This window comes from Choloepus didactylus, chromosome 1 (assembly GCF_015220235.1).
Source record: "Choloepus didactylus isolate mChoDid1 chromosome 1, mChoDid1.pri, whole genome shotgun sequence".
NCBI classification, from domain to species: Eukaryota; Metazoa; Chordata; class Mammalia; order Pilosa; family Megalonychidae; genus Choloepus; species Choloepus didactylus.
The window spans coordinates 191,174,460-191,199,962 of record NC_051307.1 but is presented as its reverse complement, the minus strand read 5'-3'; the positions used below and the strand labels follow the sequence as shown (position 1 = coordinate 191,199,962).

Below are 25,503 nucleotides of genomic sequence, written 5' to 3'. Positions count from 1 at the left end.
AACATCTCTAATTCCTGAGCAGTTCTGAGGTCCGCTAGTGTGGGGTGGCTTGCTTTTGGGTGTTCCCCACTCCCAGTTGAACTTTCAGCTCTGTTGCGTCTGCTCTCTCGGTTACCACTCATCCATTTTCTCTCCAGCTTCCAAAATGTTGTTGCCCTGTTCTCCATTATCTTTATCCTAGTGGGTTTATGCCTTTTTTAAAATTCCTTTTACTGTCATTTTAGAGGGTTTTCAGAAAGAATGGAGGTAAATGCATATTCAGTCTGCCATATTAAGCCACAAACCTTCCTATTTTTAATATGAGGTTTTATGTTTGTCATTTAAATTAAGGTGACTTTTAAAAAATTTTATTGTGATTTATGCATGCACCTGAATTCCTTACATCAGTGGTTCTCAAAGAGTGATTCCCCAGGCCATCAGCATCAGCTTGGAACTCATTAGAAATACAAATTCTTGGACTACCCCCTAGACTTACTGAATCAGAAACTCAGAGCATGTAGCCCAGAAATCTGTGTTTGAACCAGCCCTTCTGTTGGTTCTGATGTTTGCTGAAGTTTGAGAACCAGGACTGTAGGTGGTCCAGGGATTCTGAAAGTTTGAGAAACACTACCCTGCTCCCCAAATCAGCCCCTGATCTAGCTCTTCAAATCCAAACCTACTGAAGTGCCCGGAAGAATAAAAGGCTTTTGAGATGGCTTCCTCTAATAGCACCCTTCCCCCTGGGAAAGCATTTGTGGATTTAGATGCTTTTTTTTCTTCCATGATTTCCATCAGGAATCTGATCTGGCTCTTAGACTGGGATCCCTGAGGCCAAGAATTCTGGCAGACTAGGCCTGGTGTGAGAAGAAAAGGCAGGGTGGGTTATAGAAGTTTGGAGAGAAGGGATGTAACAGGCCTCAACCCTCTTCCATGTTTTCTACCATCAACAAGTTGGAAGAGGAACCTTCAGCTTCCCTTGAAGGAGGGAGCCTCTGGGAACCCCATAGAACAGGAGGACCCCTCTTCTGCCTCTTGAGTTACTAAAGACTCACTCAAGGAGAGGCTGGAACTTTGGAAAAGTTCTTCACCCCCCATGGCCTTCTGCCTACCTTCAAAGCAGGAGAGGCTGCCTACCCTACTTCTCCACCCATCCTTTTGGCTGAACCCTCTGTGTTTCTCAGTCTGCCTCCTGTCTCCTTACCCTCCCTTCTTCCTCTCCCCACCTTGTTTCCCTTGGAACAATCCCAGCAGCTCGTCTCTCCCTCCTGGAGGCAGAAGGAACCACCTGAGTTCTCTCCATGGCACAGTTAAAACTTCTGCCCCTTTCACTCTCCCTCCCAGGTATATCTTCACTGTTATTTACACTTTTGAAGCCTTGATAAACATATTGGCAAGAGGATTTTGTCTAAATGAATTCACTTACCTGCGAGATCCTTGGAACTGGCTGGATTTTAGTGTCATTTCCCTAGCGTGAGTATTTCTCCATGTGGGCTTGTGTGTCTGTCTATGTGGGGTTTTATGAGTGTGTCTGGGCTCACACCCTAGGGGTGTTTTGTCTTCTCAGTCCAGCTTCCTCATCTGGAACTGTGTGGCCTGGAGTTTTCTTGCCGCTGAATGTTGCTTTAAGGGCCACTTTCCAGCATCAGTCCCATATCTACAGGGAGAGGCTTTGAAGGCCCCTTAGTGTGGATCAGACAGTGCTCAGCCTTTTCCCTAACCAACACAGAGATCTTTCCCTGAGGAAACAGTGTCTGAGAAGAAAACTATTGCAACCTTAAGTCAGTGTTAAGGAATCTGTAGGTGGAAGAGTCACTTGCTTCTCAATTGTCTGTTCTGGGTTCTTTCTAGGCTCACGATACCCAGAATTATTCTTGGTTATGGTGCATGCATTCCCAGGACCCTCTCCTTGCAGAAATGCTGACTAACTTCTTGCCCTACAGATACCTTGCTGAAGCAAGAGCTTTCCGAGGGCTCTCAGGCCTGCAGACATTCAGAGTCCTTAGAGCTTTAAAAACGGTATCCGTGATCCCAGGTAAGATGGTTTAGTCAGCACTTTATCCACAAACATATGTTGGTTTCCAAATCCTAAGAAACTGGGGCCCAGAGAGTAGAAAACACAAGCCCAAGTCCTCTTCACTAGCAGGAGGCAAAGTGAGACCTGGAATGATCTAATGGACCTATTGTCCCAACTCCTAGGCCAATGTTCTGGCCACACGTATCTCGAGCCTTGAGCTGCCACCCAGAATGGAGGTGAGTGCAGAAAGACAGCTGCCAAATGACTGGAGTGATGTTAGTAGCCTCACACCCAGCAAGTGCCTGGTGCATAACAGGTACCCAACAACTATTTTTCAAAGTGAACTGCTAGTCCCACCAATTCCTTTGCCTTATGATGACATGAAATGTGTTGCCTGGGTTTCAGTTACCTCATCTTTTCAATGGGGACGATAATCCCTGTCTGCCTGCTTCTTGAGGTTATTGCAAGGTTCAAATGAGGAACTTGGCTTGGAACTGCCCTACAGTTTCATGCCTCATGCCTGTATGTACTGTGGGGGAAGGATGATTAAGGCACAAGCATGCCAGGCACACATGAGCTGTGTGTGTGGTGCCCCATCCAGGTGGGAGTGTCACTGTCACCTCCCCGCAGGGCTGAAGCTCATCGTGGGGGCTCTGATTAACTCAGTGAGGAAGCTGGCTGACGTGACCATCCTCACCATCTTCTGCCTGAGTGTCTTTGCCCTGGTGGGCCTGCAGCTCTTCAAAGGCAACCTCAAGAACAAATGTGTCAAGAACTTCATGGATCTCAATGACACGGCCAATTTCTCTCACAGAGCAAGTGAGTAGAAATGCTGCCATAGGGACAAAGGTCTGGTTGGCAAGGGGGTGTGAAACCCTCACATATCTACGTTAAACAGATACTTTTTATTCCTGTTTTTCTGCTGAAATGCAAGTTGTGTTTTACTTTAGGGTCCTGCATTTCCTGTTTTCCAATGTCCCTTTCACAAGGAAAGGAGCTATAAATCCAAAGGCAAGTCATTCTGCCTCTGCTGGCGGAGGTTCAGAGCTGAAGTTGCTGCTCAGCTCTTCCCTTCTCAGATGCAACTTTTCACCTTCCACGTGGCCCACCATACCCACTGCGTACCCACAGCCAAGGGAGCTTGCCCTGCTCAAGCAGGAGCCTTAGGAGTTGTTGCCTTCATCTCACAAGTCTTTAGTTGGAAGGTTCCAAGCAACCTGTGAGACTTTCATTTCTTCCTTTCTTTTGCAGATTTCTACACCAATTTTCCAGGTACCTCTGATCACTTACTGTGTGGTAATGCATCTGGTGCCAGGTGAGTACCCAGCTCATCACAAAGTATCAATGCCCTGCGGTTCTTTCTCCACCTTGTCATCAGCGTTTTCTGGGAAGGGACTGGGTTCCAATTTCTGAGAAAGATGCAGAAATGGACAGATACATCATGGCCTCTGCCATACCAGAACTCATAGGGAGGGAGTGTGTGAGTTAGCTTTTCTATACACCCCCAAAATACAGTGGCATAAAACAGCAGTTATGGCAGTAACAGCAGTTACTTAGTTCATGATCCTCTGCACATCAGCACTTTGGGCTGGGATCAGCAGGGTGTCCTGATATTGGCTGGGTTCATTGGTGCCTCTGCAGACACCTGACAGATTGGCTGGCGGGTGGCTGATCCAGAATGGCCTCGGCTGGGATGGTTTGTCTTTGCTCCACATGATCTCTCATCCCCCAAGAAGCTACCCTGGGCTTGTTCTTGGGCAGAGGCAGCATTCCAAGGGAAAGAATGAAAGTCTGTGAGACTTAGGCTTAATACTGGTACAACATCACTTCTGAATTCTTGACCAAAGCAAGTCACAGGCCAATCCAGATTCAAGAGGTGGGGAAATAGGCTCCACACCCTGATGGGAGTAGCTACAAAATCATACTGCAAAGAAACCTGGTCAGTTTATAAACAATCTATCCCTGAAAGGGATTATTTATTAAGTATGTGTTGTGTATCAAATGCTCTACATTTGATCATCACGACTCTGTGATGTGGGTGTTATTATTCTCACATCACAGAAGAAGAAGTGCATGTATCAGTCATTGCAATTTCAAACTCTTACAGAGGACAGACATATAACGAGGAAGGAGTGGAGTAGACCAGGTGGGAACCATGGCAACAGAGAGTTCATGCCTTAGCGTTTAAGAGCTCAGCCCACCTTTTGGATGCCATGTGGAAATGTGGGCCCATTGCTTCCACCTCTTCCAAATTTCAAAAGAGAGGCAGGAAATCTGAATTTTTATGTGAAATCTCCCAACTATAAACATTGGCTAAAAATTCCAACAATTTTCTACATAGTTTGGGATCAAACAAAATATTTCCTCAGGCCAAACTCAGTCTGCAGCCTGCCAGTTTGAGAGCTCTGATAGATACATTCTTTAAGATGCTACACTGTGGAGAATAAGTACTGTGCTAGAGGCCCCAAGAGCTGAGGCGACAGTGGGGTTCTCCAGAAGACATATCCACAGAGTTAACTAGCAAACCTAGGTAATGGATTTACTAACTCCTTGGAAAGGAAAACCAAGAGACTATCCCTAAATATGGGACTATCCCTACAAAGTCTGTGAACTCCCACATCTCCAACCACAAGTGGGGACAGAATTGGGGTTGGTTATAATTAAGTTGCCAGAACCCTAGTATATTGTATGGGCCCTGGGATTGTGTGTCTGTACTCATGGTTGGAAGAAGGAGAGACCCAGAGGTCCTGCAATGCAGGAATCCTGGGGGCAGAAGAATCCAGAACTATAAATAGGGCATCTCGGTTTCCTTGATGGGAGCACCTCACATACCCTGAGCCGAGAAAGGCTTCTTGACATCCACTCGCCCCCTTATTATGGGAGAGAGGAGCCCAACACCCCCACTCCAGATCATCTGTAATTTGGCCTTCCATCATAGGCATGTTTTCAGGAGGATGCTGGGCTGGCTAAAGCACTGGACTTCTTGACAGTTCTATTTCTTTTTTGTTAGCATCCATGTGATTTAGGAAAATGACCTTTCCTCTCTGAACCCCACCTTCCTCATCTTCAAAACAAAGATTGTTGAGAGAATTAAATTATAGTGTTTGTAAAAGCATTTAAGAGAGATACAGGAACACAGTAAGTGCTTAGTAAGTGGAAAATGCTATTTTCACTGTTAAGTATAATTGGTCAGGGAACTCGGCTAATGTGAACTTTGTCTCCGTTTAATAGACAAATATACAGGTGATGCCAAAAATCTCAAGTTTTTAGTCTGCATCACTGTTAACAACTGTCCCTGCCCTGGCGTGAACTTGCTAAGAGCTTACCCCCTAATGGGGTCACATCTGGGCAGTCAGTGGCCTTTCTCTGGCTACTCCCATAAGCCTGGAACTACCTTATCATCCCTACTTTATGGATGAGACAAGTGAAATCTAAAGCGCCTAAGTGTCCAAGGTCACCCAGCTAATAAGAGGAAGTCCAGGCCTTAAACTCTGATCTCTGACTTCAAACCCTGTGGTCTTCCCACAGCCCTGGGCTGCCTTGACCCCATAAGCAGGGAACTGTGCAATGGATGACCTTCTCTGTTCTTGCTGCAGCCACTGTCTGCCAGGCTATGTCTGCCTCAAAACCTCTGACAACCCGGACTTTAACTACACCAGCTTTGATTCCTTTGCTTGGGCTTTTCTCTCACTGTTCCGCCTCATGACACAGGATTCCTGGGAACGCCTCTACCTGCAGGTATTGATCTGCATGTCCCCACACAGCCTTGGTTGGAGGATGATGGATGCTCCGTCTTCCCTGGAGGAGACTGACAACTTTGGGGGTCCATGGGCTATGGGTACACAGGTCTCTTCCTTACCTTGAATTTGCAGACCCTGAGGACTTCTGGAAAAATCTATATGATCTTTTTCATGATTGTCATCTTCCTGGGATCTTTCTACCTGGTCAACCTGATCTTGGCTGTGGTCACCATGGCATATGAGGAGCAGAGAAAGGCAACCATTGATGAAACTGAAGCAAGGGAGAAGAAATTCCAAGAAACCCTTGAGATGCTCCAGAAGGAGCAGGAGGTTTGTGCAGTAGGGGAAGAAGCTTTGTGTGGTCAGTTATAGGCTGTAGATTCCTGGGCCAAGGTCTAGACAAGCCACCTAGATTAAGGTTGTCATTCTAGGGAGTTATAGAAGGACACAGCTTGCTTCATGGATCATCTTAGGTGAGGTTTCCTCAAAGAAGAACCTGAATGAGGATTCTTGTGCAAATGATTTGTTGAGGGAGTGCTCTCTGGAGTAGAAGAGTAAAGGAAGCAGTAAGGGGCAGGGGGCAAAACTAAACAAAAATGTGGTCTCAGCTGGAGACTAGCTTCAGCCTGACCCCACAGGGAGCTATGGGGCATGACTTGTACCAAAGAGTTAGCCTTCTCTTGAGGCAAATGGGCTGGCTTTTTGTATCCCCATATTAGTTAGTCATTGACTATCGGCTGTGCCCCAGCGGCAGGCAGACAAAGAAATTCTCTGTAGAATGCTGCAGCTGTGAGCTATTAGCAGCTGTGAGCTATTAGCAGCTATGAGCTGGTAAGGGGGATTTGAGTAGCACCAACAGAGTCTGCTACAGGGTCTGAATGTGGGAGATGACCAGAGGTGGATCTTCCTGCCATGTACCAATCCCACCACCACCCAGGTCCTGACCTTTGACCTCTTCTGTTTCAAATGCCTCCACCCCCATGACAGCCCACGTCTGGGGGACACATATGCTGATCTCAACCAGATACTGTTGGCTGCAGTTGCTGTTCTCTCTCCTCAGGTGCTGGCAGCACTGGGGATAGATACAGCCTCTCTCCACTCCCGTGATGGACCAGCTTTAACCTCCAAAAATGCCAGTGAAAGAAGGCACAGAATAAAGCCAAGGGTTTCAGAGGGCTCCACAGAAGAAAAAAAATCACCCCAATCTGAGCCCTACAACCAGCGCAGGAAGGTAAGGGGCACAGATCTGTGCTCAAAATGATTACCCATATTTTCAGCTGCCATGGAGAATGGGGTGACATGGGAAGAGATTGGTAACAGGGAGATTAGGAGGGTGTTTTAGTAATCCAGATACCACCACCCACCAACGGTGGCCCAAACTAGGACAAGAGCACTATGGATCGGGAAAAGAGGTGGATTTATAAAGACTTTTGTATGGAGAAATCAACAATACTGGGATTGTGGGATGTGTAAAAAGGAGAAGACTCCAAGATAACTCCCAAGTTTCAGGATTGGGCAATTACATGGGTGGTGATTCCAAGACATGAACTCTGGAAGAAGAATCCAGGTTTGTAAGGAAGGTGGTGAGCTCATATTGGACATGCTGACCTTGAAGTGTCTACGGACATCAAGGGTCACCTTCCCTCTGATACTCTGGTCTGCAATTCTGGAGTTGGGCATGGTCCTGTCCATGGTGCTGAATTCTTTTACAAAGTCTTCTTTCTAGCCTGACCCCTCATACTCTCATGAGATAGTCCAAACTCTCACCTGTTGTTGGGACATGATCCAGTTTTAATAATGGCAGCACAACCTCACCTCAGACCCTGCAGCAATTCTTCCCCATCAAAACCTTCTGCCTCTCACTCCAGGATTTCCTATACACACCACTTTCCTCCCACCACTTCCCTGCTCCTTGAAAGTTTTTGTCCCCCAAATGTGCCCTTCCCACAAGTCTGGGAGATAATAGTCTCTTTTGTGGGAGGGTGGCTCCCATACTACTAGTATGGAAAAACTGATCAACCCATGGCTGTTTTTCAGGCCTCCTGACCCTCACTTCCCTCTCAACCTCTTTTCCCGTGCCCACCTGAGGATGTTCTACTTTTTGAAGTATACCTCTCCAACCCTTAGACTGATGTGTGCATACACACGCACAGACATACTCACATGCACACTGGCCTCGGTGACACACCACACTGCACCCTTTATTGGCAACCGTGCCCTTTCCTTCCTTGCTCTGCCTCTTTTGAGCAGCACCTGGAATGCACAGGATATAGTTCCGAAGATGCTTCAAAGGGGATTTGACTAGGATTCTGACAATCATAGGGCAGCATGAAACCCAGCTTTGGCGGAAATGTCAATAAGACTCTGAATTGGGCTTTGATTCCCCAATTCAGTCAGCCCGACACAGCTTAGCACATGGTTGTCCAGTAATTGGTGTATGTGTGCTTGTCTCTCTAGCTAGGCTTGCCTTCAAAGGGTAAAAAAAAGGGTAAAAAAGGAACTGTGTCTTATTCATTTAACTAAACTAGGTGCTGGCTATGAAGAGATAACTAAAACATGCTCCCTTTCCTCAAGGACTTCCATTTGGGTAGAGAAGGCAGACATGTAAACAAAATGTGATAAATACTATAATAGAGACATGTACATGGTGTTTTGGGAACAGAGGGGAAACATCACTCTTCTGGGGACAGTGGTGTATCAGCAAAGTCTTCATGGGGGAGGGGATAATTGAGATGAATAGTAAAGAGTGAGTAGGGGTTCCTAAGGACTAAGAATGACTGAGGAAGAATATATTCTTGGCAGAGGGGAGAGCATGTATCTGCAAAAACAGGAAGACACAGTTTTGGTACTTCTTTAATGCTAGCTAATTGATTGGAGTCCAGTCAAGAAGATGTTCCCTTCCTCTTTTCCCAGGTATGTTCATGTGATAAAAAGACCTTAGGCAGCTTTTAGTTAAATCCATTTTCTGACTGAGAGCAATGAGACAGGGGTTGGGTCTAGGACCCGGGAGAGGCACAGCAGGTATTGTACAGAACCTACAGGAGACCAGTTAGCCTGCTTGGATGATTGCATTTTAAAACAAGTCTAATTCTTAGATTCAGAGGTCATTGCTTACCATTTATCAAACTGGTTAATTCTTATATATTAATTGGTGGCCAAGGAAGCACTGTCTGTCAATGTGGGAACAATATATTCTCTCACTTTCTTCAATGGTTTGCTTGGCACCCAAGTACAAATAATTCAGTCATCCCATCTTTAATATGAGTTTGCCAATTTGTCTCCTTTGCTTCAAAAGTGAGAAAGAGTCATGGGTTTTTATGAGTTCCATAAACCTTGGACATGCCTTCTAGGCAAAGAGCACTGTGCTTATAACACCAGGCTTGCAATGATGGTTGCTGAAAAGGATTGGGCTATAAATTATTAAGAAAAGAAACACCAGTTCTGTGGGATAAGAGGATATGTAAGGAGATCTCTAATTGGCAAAATGCCCCAACTTTAGCAGTTTAGTAAATAAAAGGAATCAAGGAAGGTGAAAAAATCCAGCAGTACTGTCAGAGTTTGGTAAAGTCCATGTTTGGATTTTAGAAATATATACGACCTGAGGCCAGACTTGATGGCTTGTCATGATCGGTTCTCACAATGGTTCTGGCAACTAACTCCCTGGGGGCTCCTGGGCCCATGAATTAGTTCCTTTCCTTTGGCAACTGTAAGCCACACATTTCCCTCTTAGAAGATTTTGATGGGAAATGTTTATTGATTTAGAGGAATGCCACCGTTCTTCCAGGAAATTAGACTGCAACTCTTACTTCAATTTCCCTGTTGTTGACTGCCCAAAGCTTGCCTCGAGGGATCTTGGACGCACATTACATTATAAAGCTTTTGTCTCCTCCTTTACAACACAAACTCGCACACCAGTACAGGCTGGAGCTAATGAATTTTAGAACCTAATTTCTAGGAAATAAAGTGCACTCCTTCATTCAACAACCATTTACCAAGTGTGTCCCAGTATGGTGCAGCATCATAGAGCCTCTTTCGATCATGACTTTGCATGTGGAGAGGGAACTTAAGAGACAGCATTGTCCATCTCTATGGCCAAATGCTAACAAATAGCTGACCCATCCAGGTGACAAGTTGTCCTCTGACATGTCCTTGGCCGTGATGACCTATTTGCTGATCTTAGGCACTCTACACTCTCTCATTTCTCCTGGCATTTTCCCATGCTCTGACTAGAATATTCTTTTCCCCTGTCCCCATCCCATGTCTACTTACATATCCCTTAGATCTGGCATCTTTATTTAGCTCTTGGAAGGTCATGCAAAAAAGGGCAGGGGGATGGGAGTGACTGGAGGAAGGGTTGAAGTCCAGATTTGCCTGGAGGACCTGTTTCCAGCCTGCTTTCTTCTTACCTGCTCCTTTGGGGGCAATGCCCAGTCTTTCCTAGGCCCCACCTCTGGGATACGCCGGGCTAGCCATGGCAGCGTATTCCATTTCCGGGCCCCTGGCAGAGACATCTCACTTCCTGACGGTGTCACAGATGATGGAGTCTTCTTTGGAGACCATGAAAACCACAGGAACTCCCTGCTGCTGGGTGGAGGTGCTGGCCATCAGGTCCCCCTCCCCAGGAACCCACTGCCTCGACCCTCCAACCCTGGCTTAGGGCATGGAGAAGATGGACACCCCACACTGCCCACTAATGAGCTTGCTCTTGGAGCTGTCGAAGTCTCGGTGAGTCTGTGAACGTTCCATACTCTCTTGGGCTGACCTTGAGCTACAGGACTTGGGTCAAGAAGCCCAGAAACCCCAGTGCAAGCATTCTTTAGGGAGCGTTATGTCTAATACCTCCCACATATTCCCATTTGATACACAGGGAGGGGGAGGCCCAGAGAGAGAGAGATTGGGTTACCTAATGTCAAGCAGGTTCTCTGGTTTACTCTGCAATGCAGTGTTACAGATTGTTTTCCATATGACCCCATTTTTCTCCTTGGTATTTCTCTGTCCCCACTCACCCTCCCTGTGTGAGAGATAGGCCCACTTGGTCCCCAGCTCAGTATGAAGAAAACTAAGGACCCCTCTTTTCCTGCCTGTAGCCCTGCCCAAACTATCCTAGGCTTAGCAAATGGAACCCAGAGAAATTCTGGGAGATGCCCAAAACAGATCTTAGCAGAAGTGAAGTCTCCCTTGGTTTGCTCCTAGAAGAAACAGCTCACCAGAATGCACAAATTAGGCACCAGTGACTAACTGGCCAACATTTGTAACAGAATAATCACAGAGTGTAACGGCAAACCAGGGACTTCTCATTTGATTGGAAGCTATGATTTAATTTGAGCTTTCCCCTAGGTCCAGTAATGATGCTGGCAGTGCTTTTCATTCACCCTCTTTAGCTAGCCAGGGATATAGAGCTGTGTGAAAACATACTTGTGAAGAGACCATTATATGATTCCACTGACTCAGATAAATCTTACAGAGTTGTCTTGGATCAATCTCTGATTAGATGCCATGTGACTCAGGGTCCCAGCAAGAAACAGATGAACCACTCCAATGGGCAATTGGAGAGACTTCAACGAAGTATTTACAGAGAGGCACCTAGAGACTAGCAACAACTGAAAGTTGTTACATGCGTAGGCTGAAGGGGTGAGAGATAGGACCAAAATCAGAACCCTGCAAAAGCTGTGGTTATATAAGATAGGCTGCCTGGCAGAATTTGTCAGTGTAGGTGGAAGATTGCAGATACCATGCAATTAGAGTCCAACAGGGAAGAAGTCAGTAGGTATATACCAGCCTCTGTCTCCTTCCATCCTCTGATCACCTATCTGTGCCTCCCATTGGCCAAACCTATCCAGAACCAGAGGGTGAAGGTGATGCAGTTTGTACAGGTCACCCTCCCTGGGCTCAGAGCAGAGCAGAGAAGGTGGAGAGTGGCTCGCCAAGGGCGAACAGAATCACCAGCACAGAGCCTTAATGTCATTGCCACTTTTCAGGGCTCATTCAAGACACCTCATCATGAGCCCCTCACCCTCGTTTATATATTCCCTAAATTCCCTCTTTCCTAGATATTCTAACCTTTATTCATTCTAATTTAATTTTTTGGCTAGCACAGGTTTAACTCTGAGCCCTTCCATATCATACAGAACTGGATTTCCATCCCAGCAGTCCCATTTACCAACCAAGTCACCTTTATCAAGTCCCTTAAATTCTCCAAACCTCCATGTCTCCTCTGTAAAAAGGTTTCTAAATAGTTGGAAGATTAAATGAAATAATAAAGCACCTACATTTATATGTACATGTCAGACAAATAACAATCAATAGTAGCTACTACTATCATTTGTTGAGTTCTTATGGTTGGAACCTTTCTAAAATTTCTTTATATTTATTAAACATCTGCTGCATACCTATGATCTTTGCTTATTGTAGATGCTCAATAAATGCTTGAAGTATTGGATTCTGAGTGGTTTGTTCAGTGTGGAATCAGCTACGGTGGATCTCAGACTTCCCAAGTCAAGCTAGAGTCAGGGCCCAGCATAGGCCTCAGAGAGGACTTCCAGTGAAGACTCAAAGAGGGAAGGGCCATTCAAGAGGCACTTTTGAAATATTATGTCAGGCAACTAACAGCTGGATAATCAAAGCACACAAATACTCCCTGCAGATAGAAAGCCACTGTCTAGAAGGGAACTGGGATGTATATCAGGAAAGGAACTAGGCCTATTAGAAAGGAGGAAAGCACATGATGGAGTGGAAATTCTATGGAGAAGTTATATGCACTGCCCAGAGGAAGTCTCATGGCCACTGCCTGGCCTACTGCTCCTGCAGCTCTCCCATCCCCTTGGTAGAAACCTCAGAGACCCCCGAGGGAGCCCTGTTCCCACTCTGGTGCCCAGATCCTGTCCTCAGATGCCTCAAGAGAATCCAGACCACACTCCTCACAGACAGCCTGGGCTCTGTTTTCATCCCCAACTGTGTGTCCTGATCCTTATGCCTGAGCTCTCATCCCAAGTTCAAGTTCAAGAACCCCATTTCTCCTAGCATGGCTGCAGAGGATGATGGCTTCATTGAGAAGCTCACAACCTCAGAGGACTGGCCAACAAGAAACCGAAGGATCTGTCTTTGTCATAAAGACTTTGCATGGGGACAGTGTCCTGACTCTGTGTTTGTGTCCCAGCAGGCATTCGATGCAGGACAGAAGAAGACTTTCTTATCAGCAGAATACTTGAATGAACCTTTCCGAGTCCAAAGAGCAATGAGTGTTGTCAGCATCATGACCTCCGTTCTCGAGGGTAAGTGCTACTCTTTGCAGTGTCCACTGTGCAGGGATGAGTCACCGTGTGAGCAGCAGAGAGGATACAACCAAAATCTGTGTCCCATGGCACCGATCTCTGGGGTGCTGGGATCCTAAATACTCCTCCTTCTTATGACCCAGACCCCATCACCCTTTATCAATGGGCTCATTTTTGTTGATGATTTTTCAAAAACAAAAGAATCCAATGAATGAAATACCTTCATTCAACCCTTGTTCAAATCCATATCTGTCTCATGTATATTCACATAATTAGATTCTAAAAAGTGATCTGATAGGTCCCAGAGAATTTCACGACACCATGCAGATATGCAAGAAAGTCAATGGTCTTTCATTTTCTATTTTTTAACTTAATTTTCATCTTACTCCCAAATTATGCTGAGTGTTGGACAACTAATGTCAGTCAAATTAAGGAAATCCTTGTCAATTTGTGGTTCTGTCAATCAAGTGGGAACTCCACTCAGTCTCCCCAGGGATGCTTCTAAGTTTCAGGTGCTTACACAAAGCCAAGGGGTGGAAGGAAAGGGTGGCCCGGGATCATGACTGCCTGTTCACACAAGTTCCTATCTAATGTGGACCACACAGAGCATGGCTGCATCCTCCTCACCCTGAGCATGAATCTCTCCCATTGAGCCTTTATTTTCCCCTAGGTTATGGAGAACGTGGCCTTAGTCAGATCCAGTTATCCTTCATCTCCACTGGACAAATTAAACATGTCCTGGATTGGAGGAGGGAGAAGGGAGCTTGGGTGTTGGTGGTTCCTGAGAAGGGGCCCTGGGTCCTCTCCTTCCAACCTTGGGCTGAATCTTGATTGGAGGGGAGGGCATAGAGGAAAATAGAAACCCAAAAGAACAGAGCCAGTCTGTGTCTCACTTTCTAGGTGAGAACCAGAAGTGGCAAACCTTAGAGAAAGGCCACATACCCAACATGGCCCAGAAACTATAGAGTAGAACTGGGTGGCAATGTGCCTGGGTAGGGGAGACCTGAGGCAGCCTCAGAGAGTGCACTATGGCCGCAGAGTGATGGGTGAGTAGCTGGGTGATAACCTCACCCACACAGAAGGCTATGGAAAGATGAGTGACAGCCAGACCTGGGGAGGCAAAGACGTAACAGCCTTCTCAGTGGACTCTCCTACCCAAGACCAGATGGGAACAATGAGGATTCAAGTAAAATGCATTTAACAGTAACCAAGGACCAGCTCCACACTCCCCCAACCTTGAGCCCCCAGAACTCAGAGACGACCTCAGATAAGGAAGTGGTTTCAGACACTGAATTAACCAAAAGAATGTTCCCAGGATGGGGACTTGTGATATAAACTGAGTTCAAATATGAAAAAAGTAAAACCTTAAGTTACAGTTCTCACATACCTGAGTTTGTGTTTCAGAAATGTGTACCCATTCCAGTGACAGCAGTGAGTACAGGCTCTATTATTTTTCCTTACTACCAATTATTTAATAATCACATTTCATTGTAACAGTGTGTGTACTCCTCACATTTTCCTGGCTACATGGAATCTCACCATGTTGCTGTGCCTGTGATTTTTTTTGTGGGGATGCTTGGAATTCATTTTTGTTACTAGTCATCCAAGAGCAAGCTTTAAATGCAATGGCTTGCTTTTTCATTTACTCCCCAGCACTGTCAAGCTTCCTTTTCCTTCTTCTTTCATTTATGTACTCACCCACAAACAATTTTTGAGCACCTGCTATGTGTCTGCCATTATTCCAGGTGCTGGAGATTCAGTGGTGAACAAGAAATAGATCTGCTTTCATTGAGTCTGCATACTGGGGGGCAGAGAGGATGGATAAAATGATAAAAACAAATAGATATCCAGGTACTGATCAGAACTAGGAAAAAAAAATAAAGGAAGAGAGGGAGAGTGGGGATAAGGGGGAGGGGCTATTTTAGATGAGGTAGCTGTGGAAGGCCATTCTCTCCCCGGGGTCCAGAAATCTGAATGAAGTAAGGGAATCAGCCTTGTAAGAACCTGGGGGGAGAGAATTCCAGACAGAGTAACCACAAATGCAATGCATTTTGCAGGAATGAGACAGAAATGAACAAAATGTGGGCCCTAAACACACCCAATTTGTGTAAGACCAATTCAGGTCCTGGGGTAGATGAGAGAAGCAACAGAGGGTAGTGGTTAAGAACACAGGCCCTGGAGCCCGACTGCCTGGGTCTCTATGCTGGCTCTGCCACTGATGGTAAGCTGTGTGACCTTTGGACTCCATTGACTACTCTGTGCTTCAGTTTTCTCAACTGTAAAATTAGTAGAAACATATTTATCTTGCAGCATCTTGTGAGGATTACATTGAGTTAGGATAAGCAAAGTGCTTAGAAACATGACTGGCTCATAGCCAATACTCAACAGGTATTGGTTATTATTAGTCACTGGGGCTGTAAATTCCATGAGGGCAGAGATGTGTCTGTTTTGCTCACCTCCCACTCTCCAGTACTTAGAAGAGCGGTGCATGCCCCCTAGTAAGTGTTCAGCAAATTGAGTGAATGATGAATGAGTATGTTCCACAGAATTGATATTTGGAGGAGCAATGCTAATTTATAATGACCTGAACTGATGGGCAGGAAGAAAATAAGGAATGTTCAGATATCTTGGGGAAAGTCAGAGTTCCCAGCAAGGAAGGTACTATGAGAGAAGACTAAGAAAGACAGGAAAAACAATGACATTTTAAAGAGAATTTGGACAAAGCCTTCCTTGGGTTATGTCAAAGAGTTCAAATTATCAGCCCAGTGTGATCTTCTCTGGTTGAATATTTTATCCATGATTCCCATGGGATGCATAAAGGGTACCTGATGCTGTCAGAGTCATGAAAGGATTTACAGACTGATGTGGGAGAGAAACCAAGAAATCTTGATGTCCTGGAAGCCAAATGGAAAAGCTTTGCATGGAATGTATAATAAATTCTGTCAAATGCTGTAAGTGGCAGAGTAAGATGATCACTGGAAATTGACAGTTTCAGTCTGGTGGGGGTCAAAGCCTGATTCCAGGGGCTGGGGAGAGAACAGGAGATGAGAGAGTGGAAAAGGTAAGTGTAGAACACTCATAGGAGGAATTTCGCTGTTAAGGAGACAATAGCTGGAGGAGGACATGGGGTGCAGGGGGACCTTTTTCAGGATTGAGAAATAATGAAAGCATGTTTGCCTGCTGATGGGAATGGTCAGTAAGGGGAAGGAGGGGCTAACACAGGCCTCGAGGAGCAAAGAGGGGAGGGGCCGTATGCTGTGGAAGGGGTGCATGCACTGTGATGGGCCAGATGGCAGAATATGGGGATGGACTTGCCCATGGGTTGGAGACTTGGAATAAGAAGGTGAGCAAGTTCTTTCGTGAGCAATTCTATATTCTGAGTAAAATTAAGTGAGCTCATTTTTTGAGTGTGAGTAGTGGAGAGAAGAAGTTGGAGTTCAAGAAGAGAGGAAGGAAAGAGAATGGTAGCCTGGAAGAGTGAAGGAGTGGATGGATGAAAGAAACTCAGCAGGATCCTGGGCAGGATTCAAGCTGGGATCATGAATCTCAATAGTGGTACCCAACAGCATAGTTAACTCTCCATCCAGGTTCAACTGCTCGGGTTCAGGCTCAGAGTGGGCTGCAAGCTGGGTTTATTCACATTGGGGTTTTGCCAGGCAAGTACAACGGAGGTGGAGAGGAGCAAGGGAATTGAGGGTCCTACAAGGGAGTAAATGGAGCAATGGACATGAAATCCAAGCTGGATAAGTTGAGAAGTAAGTACATAACATTGGTGGTGGGCAGTAAAAAAGTATAGTCAAAGGTCTAAGGTTTGGAGGACTAGATGACAACAAAGATCAGACTGGAGTTGCTGAGCTAAAGGAGCTCATCACAGAGAGGGAAGGCTGGAATCAAGCTGTTGGAGACGGTGGTTAATAGTGATGACAGTGTCTAGGAGATGACCACGGGTTGGGGGGCTGAGGCAACGCGCTCTGACGGCTGTCATTGACCATACCTGTGATGCAGAACTCGAGGAGTCTCAGCAGAGGTGCCCGCCCTGCTTCACCAGCTTGGCTCGGAAGTATCTGATCTGGGAGTGTTGCCCCACCTGGGTGAAACTCAAGACGCTTCTCTTTGGGATTGTAACGGACCCCTTTGCAGAGCTCACCATCACCTTGTGCATCGTGGTGAACACAGTTTTCATGGCCTTGGAGCATCACGGCATGAGCCCTGCCTTCAACGCCATGCTCCAGATAGGCAACATCGTGAGTGCACTGGGAGGCACTGCCCACGCTGCATGCTGGGGGGCTTCGGGTGGGGTGGGGGCATGCCCTCATTCACTGGAATTCTGATCTTGTTAGCTAAGAGCAGAGGGGGCAGTGCAGGAGATGTATGGCCGTCAAGCCTGGAGGACCTGGGCTCAGCTGGTGGAAACTGTGTTGGAATGAATGAGCACAGGGAAGGGGGACAGTTCCCTCTCTACAGAACTTAAAACAACCACTCGAATTCTCTGTACCTCAATTGCCTCTACTGTGAAATGAAGATAAATGACACTTTCCCATCTAAGACTGTCTATGGACTTGGTAAAGTTCCTTCTAGTTCTATTACTTATCTTTTTATGACTGAAAGATATAGTGGTCAGGACTTTTCAATGTTATCATTTAAGGTCATTTTGATCTAACAAAGCAACAGAGAATCTGGTTTAGACATGACACTATTTTAAATCTGTCTCCATTATTTTTAAATATTATTTGCATTTAACAAGATAAAATCCATGCTGGATTTTGCTACAAGCTGAGTAAATTATCTGACTTAGAGGAATAGCAACTTCTCTCAACCCATACCCCACCCACAAGACTAATAGTAATAGCCAACTTTAGCTGAGCACTTATGCTAGGCCAGACATGGTTTCAGATGCTTCCTGTGGCTTATCTCATTTTATTTGCACAACAGCCCTATGTGGTTAGGTACTATTATTATCCCCTTTTACAGATTGAAAAACTGAGGCCCAGGAGGTTAAATGTTTGCCCAAGGTCATCAAGGTGAGTAAGTAGCAGAGCTCGGATTTGAACACGGGCAGATTCCAGAACCCATACTTCTTAAAGGCTAAATCACCTCACAGGACCTGCTACTGCACAAATGTGCATGTGGATATGCATATGTGAGTCGTGAACGTGCATAACTGTGTGTGTGTGCACATGTACACAACAAGCAGAAGCTAGGAAAGATCAGAGCCCTGCCTCCAAGCCCACACCATTTTCACCCGACTGGAACTGGTCTTCCAGGTCTACCAGGACCATCCATCTCTTCGCACTCCTTGAACACGGGCTCAGATCTAGCTGGAGGGAGGGGCACCAGAGGAAATGTGACTCATCTTCCCTAGAAACCTCCCCTGTCCTATAATCCAGATATGTGAAAGGGAATCCAGTAGCTTCTGGGGTACTGTGGAATCAGCATGCTTTATGTTTGGTGTCACCCAGGCTAGAAGTCACATTCTATTTAAAGAGTATATAAAAAAGGGATACTGGAATGAGACAGGAGAGTTTATTTCCAAGTCAGCATAAGACAACAGAGGACCTTATGGAAGAGACCTTTGTGCCCACACCCTCATTTTACAGTTGGAGAAGTTGAAGCTAGAGAGAGGAAAAATCCTTTCCTACTTGTGACACAGCACAGAAGAAAGGCATTTGTTTGGTGCCTACAATGAATGAGTCCCGTGCTTTATAAACGTTAACTCGTTTAAGCATCACAACACTGTGATAACACAAATAACACTGTGAGGTTCTCATCATCCTCAGTTTATAGAAGAGAGCACTAGGACTCAGAGAGTTTAAGTGTCCTGCCCAAGGTGGAACAGCAGGTGAGGGTGGAACCAGAGTTGACCCAGGTATCTCTCTAGGACATAGCACCCCATCCCTGTCCCCCACCACATCACACTGATTTGCCCACAGAGGGCACTCAATAGATGCTCTTTGAATTACATAGTTGCAGTCTTGTGTATTGGGCAAGCTACTTGAACTCTCAGCCTGTTTCTTTCCCTGTAAAAAAGATGCAATCTCCTGTTTCCCAGGCTGCTGAGATGATTTGCTAAGATTCCATGAGAGAAAAGCAACTGATCTTAGTCTTTGTTTTTTTCCTTACTGTCTCCCTTCCTTGTTGGTTGTTGTGTGACCTGAGCCTTGTCCTGATCCCTTTCAGCTTCAGAATTCTATCCTATTAATTGTTAACAGTCAACTTAAAGACACTCAGCGCTGAAAAAAAACCTTAGAGAAAATGTATTATCATCGTTCTTGCTATTATTTATTAATGAAATACTATCTGCCAGGTCTTTTGCTAAGAACTCCACTTGCAATATCTCATTTTAGGCCCATTATACAGATGAGGTAATTGAGGTACAGAGGGGATGAGCTACTTGTCCAAGCTTATACAAGCCGGGAAATGGCTGAGTTAGGACTTGTATCTAAGTCTGAGTTGCCCCGCAACACATACTTTTTAACTACAGAATAAGACTGGCTTCTCATTTATATAATTATGTAATTATAATTATTATCCTAATGATTGTTCCCACTTTACCACTTCTACCACCATTTCGTACGAAAAACTGAGGCAGGTACTGTACTGCACATTCCCCAAACACTGGTTCAGAGATTTTTCTATTCTGCCACATTGACTGTTCTATCCCAAATCCTTCCAGAACCTGCAGATAACAAAGAAATTGAAAAAAGAAAAAAAGATAAGAGGATTTGCTATTTTAAAATCAAAACACTTTCCTGCTGCCATTTGCCATTGTCTCCTGAGTCCACAGATCCCACTGTGATGAAAGCTTGTTTCCATCCACAATAGGTCTTTACCATAATTTTTACTGCTGAAATGGTCTTCAAAATCATCGCTTTTGACCCCTACTACTACTTCCAGAGGAGGTGGAATATCTTCGACTGCATCATTGTCACCTTGAGCCTGGTGGAGCTGGGCATGTCCAAGAAAGGAAGCCTGTCTGTGCTGCGGACCTTCCGCCTGGTAACATTTTCTCTTGGAGACTTGGGGAAACTCCTTCCCAGATTCAGGAACGCCCAGCCCTGGGAATGGATGCTGTCCTTTGGGGGCTCCACCAGCCAGTTCCCTCTTCCTTCTCACTCCCATGGGAGGGAGGCAGGACATGGCACCTGGGAGTCTGAAGACTTGGGCTCTGGTCGCAGTTTTTCAGACTCAAAATGGGGACATGCCTTCTCCCTTCTCATTTCAGTCCCCTCATCTGCACAAAGAAGGGACTTCAAGCACCTTTCCTGTTCTCTTATCAAATCACAATAGCAATAATAACAACAGGAGTTAAAGGTTATTGAGCACTTTGAGTATGTCAGGCACAGTGCTAAACCCTTGACATAAAGTACCTCACTTTATGCTCACAGCAAACTGAGACACAGTTGCTTTTAATATCCCCATGGATAGGTGAGAAAAACTGAGACACAGAATGGACCCCAAAATCTCACAGCTCCTGAGCTAGCAGGAGAGCTGGAATTCAAGTCCCAGTTGCTTGACTCCAGAACCCCAGCTCCTTCCCACCACAAGCAGGCTGTTCTCTGATTTCACATCACTGTAAATCACAGTCCAAAATGTTCCCAGCACCTATAAACTGCCTCCTGCTAACCACAATTGTCTGCCCCTTCCCCAAACTCAGCTCCAGGAGGCCCTCTACAAGCCCTCAAGTAACTGTTGCCCCATTGCCCTTGCTCTTACAAGGCCACCCACTCTTGTAAGAGCTGTCAGATTCCCAGGAGGAAAGACTGGTGCCTCTGGGGTCTCTGAAGTTTCCAGGCCATCTGGATGAAGATTGGCACCTCCCTGACTCTTGAGTGTGGACAAGAGCCCTGAAGATATGACATGGCTTGGTAATACCAGCCCCTTGTTCTCAGTAGTCTTTCCTTGCCAACTGAGAGCCTAGAGTCTGGTCTTAGAAAGAGATGACATAATGCAGAAGAGAGAGCTCAACAATCTCACCAAATGCCAGCTTGGCAGTTTGGAGGAATGCTTGGCATCTGGGGCTTGAAGAGGCCAGGTAGTTCAGGGCAGCAGCGAGACATTAGGCTGGGAAGTATGCTTGATGTCCCATCGTTGGGCCAGTGAGACAGCACTGAACTCCTGGACTTGATTTACCAATCTCAAGGGTGGGCAAACTCAAATGCCTGCAGGACCCAGGCAGTCAGTGAAACAGAATTGGCCAAGGAGGAGATGTTGGCACTGGATATTGCCCTGTCTAAACACCTACTCAGTCCTATCAGGTGGACCTAACCTAGTGCACAACTCTGGGGAGGGGTATTTACATAGAAATCAATATGACTTGTGTCCCTTGGAGTTACCACAGAGTTGGCTCTGTCCCTCTATAGTCAGAGTTTCCAATTTTTCATGAGAAACCAGAAATCCAGATTTTTATCTGAATATTTTAATATCATCTACTAATTCAACCGAGAGGGGCAAAAACACTCTGAAAGCCTAACAAGGGATTTCCTGGGAGGTATTTGTGCCCTGGACCACTGGTTGATGCCATGTGCCTGAGGTGATGGTTCCCTCACTTCCCGTGGAGAAGCACAGAGTGGGCCTGCAGGGCTCTTTATCCACAACCTGGAAACTTTGGGAAGCAGGAATGAAATCACATTTTTAGGAGTATAGATTTCTCTAACTATCTAGAGAATAATGACAAGAGGTTGAGCTAAGCCAAATCCTCAACAGCTGGTGATATAGACTGCTCTTTCCACCATCATTAGGCAGGGCACTCCTGTCCTACCTTTTTCCCTAAATCAGGAGAGGTCCAATTACTGTTCTCAAGGACAGGCCGAGTCCAGAAAGGCTTGGCATGAGACAGCTGTTTGGGGGGCTTTGTGTGAGGGTCAGGGGCAGGGAACAAAAGCCATTGCTAAGAACTGGAGGAGAAAGAGAGACCTCCATGTCTGCCCTGGGTTTCTGGGGTTCAGGGGTCTGAGGGGGCAGCACCTGCTCCCCCTGTGGAGTCTCCCTGATGACAGAAGCTGTCAGTCACTAACAAAGAGGTGGGCACCTAAGCTAGTAGTCAGTGTGAGACATCCATGCACAAGCATTGAGGGAACAAGATTCCGGAGTCTCTGTGTTCCAGAGAGGGTACAACTTCCTAATGGAATGTGAAAATTTTGGTACACTTTGGGAAATACAAGTTAGTTGCTTTAAGTTCTATGGGTTACTTTTGTTTTGATTACATGAAGCCTAAATCCCCAAACAGTCAAAAATAGGCAGGTTTTCTTCACATTTTAGGTCTACAGAATTCTCCAAGTGCATGTCCTTCTGATACTTCCTGATACATCCAGGCTTGTCAACTCACACTTCCCTAACCACAGCCAGCAATCCCCACATTTTCTTGGGGGCTGTTAGTCCCCTTCCCCCACCATCTCCATTTCCCTCATTCCTTGGCTTAGAAATATGGTCCATCAATATATTATTATGCTATTGAAAAGAAACTCAACTACCTTATCCCTCTTCCCTTTTGCAAAACCCTGCCCTGGAGCTGAACTCAAATATCCCTACCATGCCCACGCCTGAGCTGTGGACACTATTGCAGGAAAATCACACAACCCAGCTGGTCAGTTTCATTTTAAAGTACTGACCACAGACTTCCAAAGGACATTCAAAATGGCCTGATAACTTATTAAAGTCTTAATTATCTAGTTAGTTGGTTTCCTACACTCCAAGATGACTACTTCCTGCCTTCACCTTCCTCTTCAATTATTCTACCTCCTCTCTCCCATCCTACACTAACTCCCAACCACTATCAGCTGATGATCTTGCCTTCATACTGAAACAAGAAAATAGAAGCCTTCTGAGAACACCCTCAATCATGTGCCCCCCATCTCTCCATGGACATGTCTGCATTCAGCTTCTCTGCATTTCTCCTGAGATAATAGTGATGTTCCTGCTGCTTTTATAGACCTCTGTCTTCACTAGCGCTTGGACCCCATTCCATCTCTCCTTCTCAAGGATTTCACACTTTCAGTTATCGCCAATCTCAAAAAACTTAGGTCACACTCCAGCTACAGCCTCACCTTTTTCCAAATAGGCGACACCTTGGCTTTCTCACCTCTCATTACCCACTCAATATTCTCTAATATGGATTCTGTCTCCACTCCACTAGGATGGCCTCTTGTTAGACAAGGTCACCCATGATTTTTATGTTGCCAAATCCAAAATTTGCTTTTCTGTTCTGATCTTAATTTGTCAGCAGGCCTGAACAGAATCACCACCCTCTCCTTCTTGAAACATTTTCTTGAAACTCCCTCTTCCGGATTTTCTCATACCTGACTCTTCCATCTCTAATACTTAGAGCCTGCAAGGCCTTATTTTCTTCTTTGTCTTCAGAGATTCTCCAGTAGAGTTATAAATGCCAAGTATACATTGACAACTCCAAGATCTGTATCTCCAGCCTAAATCTCTTTCATGAACTTCAGGCTTTTATATGTAACTCCTTACATGTCCTCTCCATTTGGATGTCTAGTAGTCACCGCAAATTTAACACATCTACCAAGGATCTCCTCACTACCTCTTCCCCAAAAACTGTCTTCTCCAGACATTCATTGTTTGTTTATTGACATCACGATTCACTCTTTTGCTCAAGCCAAAAACCGAAGAATCACCCTTGATCCCACTATTTCCCGCATCCCTCACTTCCCATCCATCTCCATGTCTTACTGCTTACAGTTCCAGAAATACATCTAAAATCTGTCTACTCATCTCTAACTCCACTGCCCAGACTCTAGCAGCTAGAGTGATCTTTTAAAAACTTAACTCAGATGATGGCTCTTCCTTGACTACCAACTTCCAAGGTTTCCCATTGCTCTGAGAATAAAATTCAAAGTCCTTATCATGGTCTATGAAGTCCTGCATAATCAAACCCTGGCCACTTCTCCAAATAATTTCCCTCTTGCTCACTTTGCCCCAGTCATAAAGACCTCTTCTCTCTTCCTCACACATAACAGAAATTTCCTGGCCCTGGGCCTTTGCACATTTTTTCTCCTTTGCCTGGAAGGCCTTTCCCCTAGCTCTTCACTTAGCTCATTCACTCCCATTTCTTTGGACTGAACTTACATGTCACTTCAGGAGAAAGGCTCTTCCCAACTACACTGTCTGAAGTTGGATTCACTCATCAATTAATCTATTTCTCAGAGTCTAGAATTATCCTTACATTCCATGAAGCAAGAATCAGTTTTCTTATTTACCATTCTGTCCCAAGGACATAATACAAGGCCCAGCACATAGTAGTAACTCAATAGACATCTGTTGATTGATGAAAGGACAGAAAGACAGAAGGAAAAAAGAAGGAAAGAAGGAAGAAATTGAAATGCTGCATCCTTTTTCTTTTTCCTCTTTCCCAAATAATCTTCGTTCCTCTTCCCATCATTTAAGGTCTTACTCTATTATTCCATTGGTCTATAATGTACCAATACCACACTGTCTTATTTACAACAGCTTTAAATGGGTCTGTGTCTGGCAAGGCAAATCACCCACCTTGCTATACTTCTTCAAGAATATCTTGGCCCCTGTACTACCATGTTCATTTTAGAATCAGCTTGTCAAGTTGTACACGCACATATACACAGAACTGTTGCAAGTTTTTCAATGGGATTGCAGTAATCTACCAATATATTTTGGAATAACTGTCACTTTTACATTACGTGATATTCCAGTCTATGAAGACAGTATACTCTCCATTTATTTGGATCCTTAAATAAATGTCTTTCAATAATGATTTATTATTTTCTCCATAAAGGTCTTGCTTATCTTTAGTTAGATTTATTCCTAGGTACTTCCTAGTCTTTCTGTTCTTCTAAATGACATCTCTTTTTTAACGTCCTTTTTAAACTGTTTTTTTTAATTTATCTTGAATTTTTATATTTACTATTTTTGCATCTGGAAATTGCTCTTATTAATTCTAATAATATATCTTTTGAATTTTCTTTGAACATAATCTTGTGCAAAATAATGAGTTTTGTTTCTTCTTTTCTAATTCTTTTACTATTTGTTTCTTTTTAATACACTATTATAGTGTAATTATACTGGTTAGGACATCCAGTACAATGTTGAAAAGAAGTGTTAGTAGCAGGCATCCTTGCTTTTTTCCAGATCCCACAGGGAGCCTTTCAATCCAAGTCTGATGTTTGTGGCAAGTTCTTTTTAAAATACCCTTTATTGGTTTATGAAGCTCTCTTTTGTTAAGAATGTTTCTATTGAATGAATATTTAATTTTATCAGACAATTATTCTGCATGTATTAAGATAATCACATGGCTTCTCCTTTAATCCATTAAAGTGGTGAATTATGTTAATTGATTTTCTAATGGTAAGTCAACTTTGCATTCCTGAGATAAACCCAACTTGGTCATGATGCATTTTTTTAATATGTTGGAAGATTCAGTTTGCTAATAATTTGAAATTTCCGTATCCATGTTGATGAGTAGTAAATGGCCTGTAATTTTCCTTACTTGCATTGTCCTTGCCAGATTTTG

At 44.8% G+C, this 25,503-nt stretch overlaps 1 protein-coding gene across 1 annotated transcript in view; it reads left to right on the top strand.

The window, feature by feature from the left end:
• Positions 1-25,503, top strand: part of SCN10A (sodium voltage-gated channel alpha subunit 10) — an 84,356-nt gene that overhangs the window by 22,604 nt on the left and 36,249 nt on the right. The window contains 11 exon segments of the mRNA XM_037847480.1: positions 1,321-1,449; positions 1,920-2,011; positions 2,624-2,842; positions 3,245-3,308; positions 5,590-5,731; positions 5,866-6,063; positions 6,794-6,964; positions 10,165-10,458; positions 12,893-13,004; positions 17,010-17,248; positions 19,827-20,000. Coding sequence (XP_037703408.1) covers positions 1,321-1,449; positions 1,920-2,011; positions 2,624-2,842; positions 3,245-3,308; positions 5,590-5,731; positions 5,866-6,063; positions 6,794-6,964; positions 10,165-10,458; positions 12,893-13,004; positions 17,010-17,248; positions 19,827-20,000 — 1,834 coding nt within the window.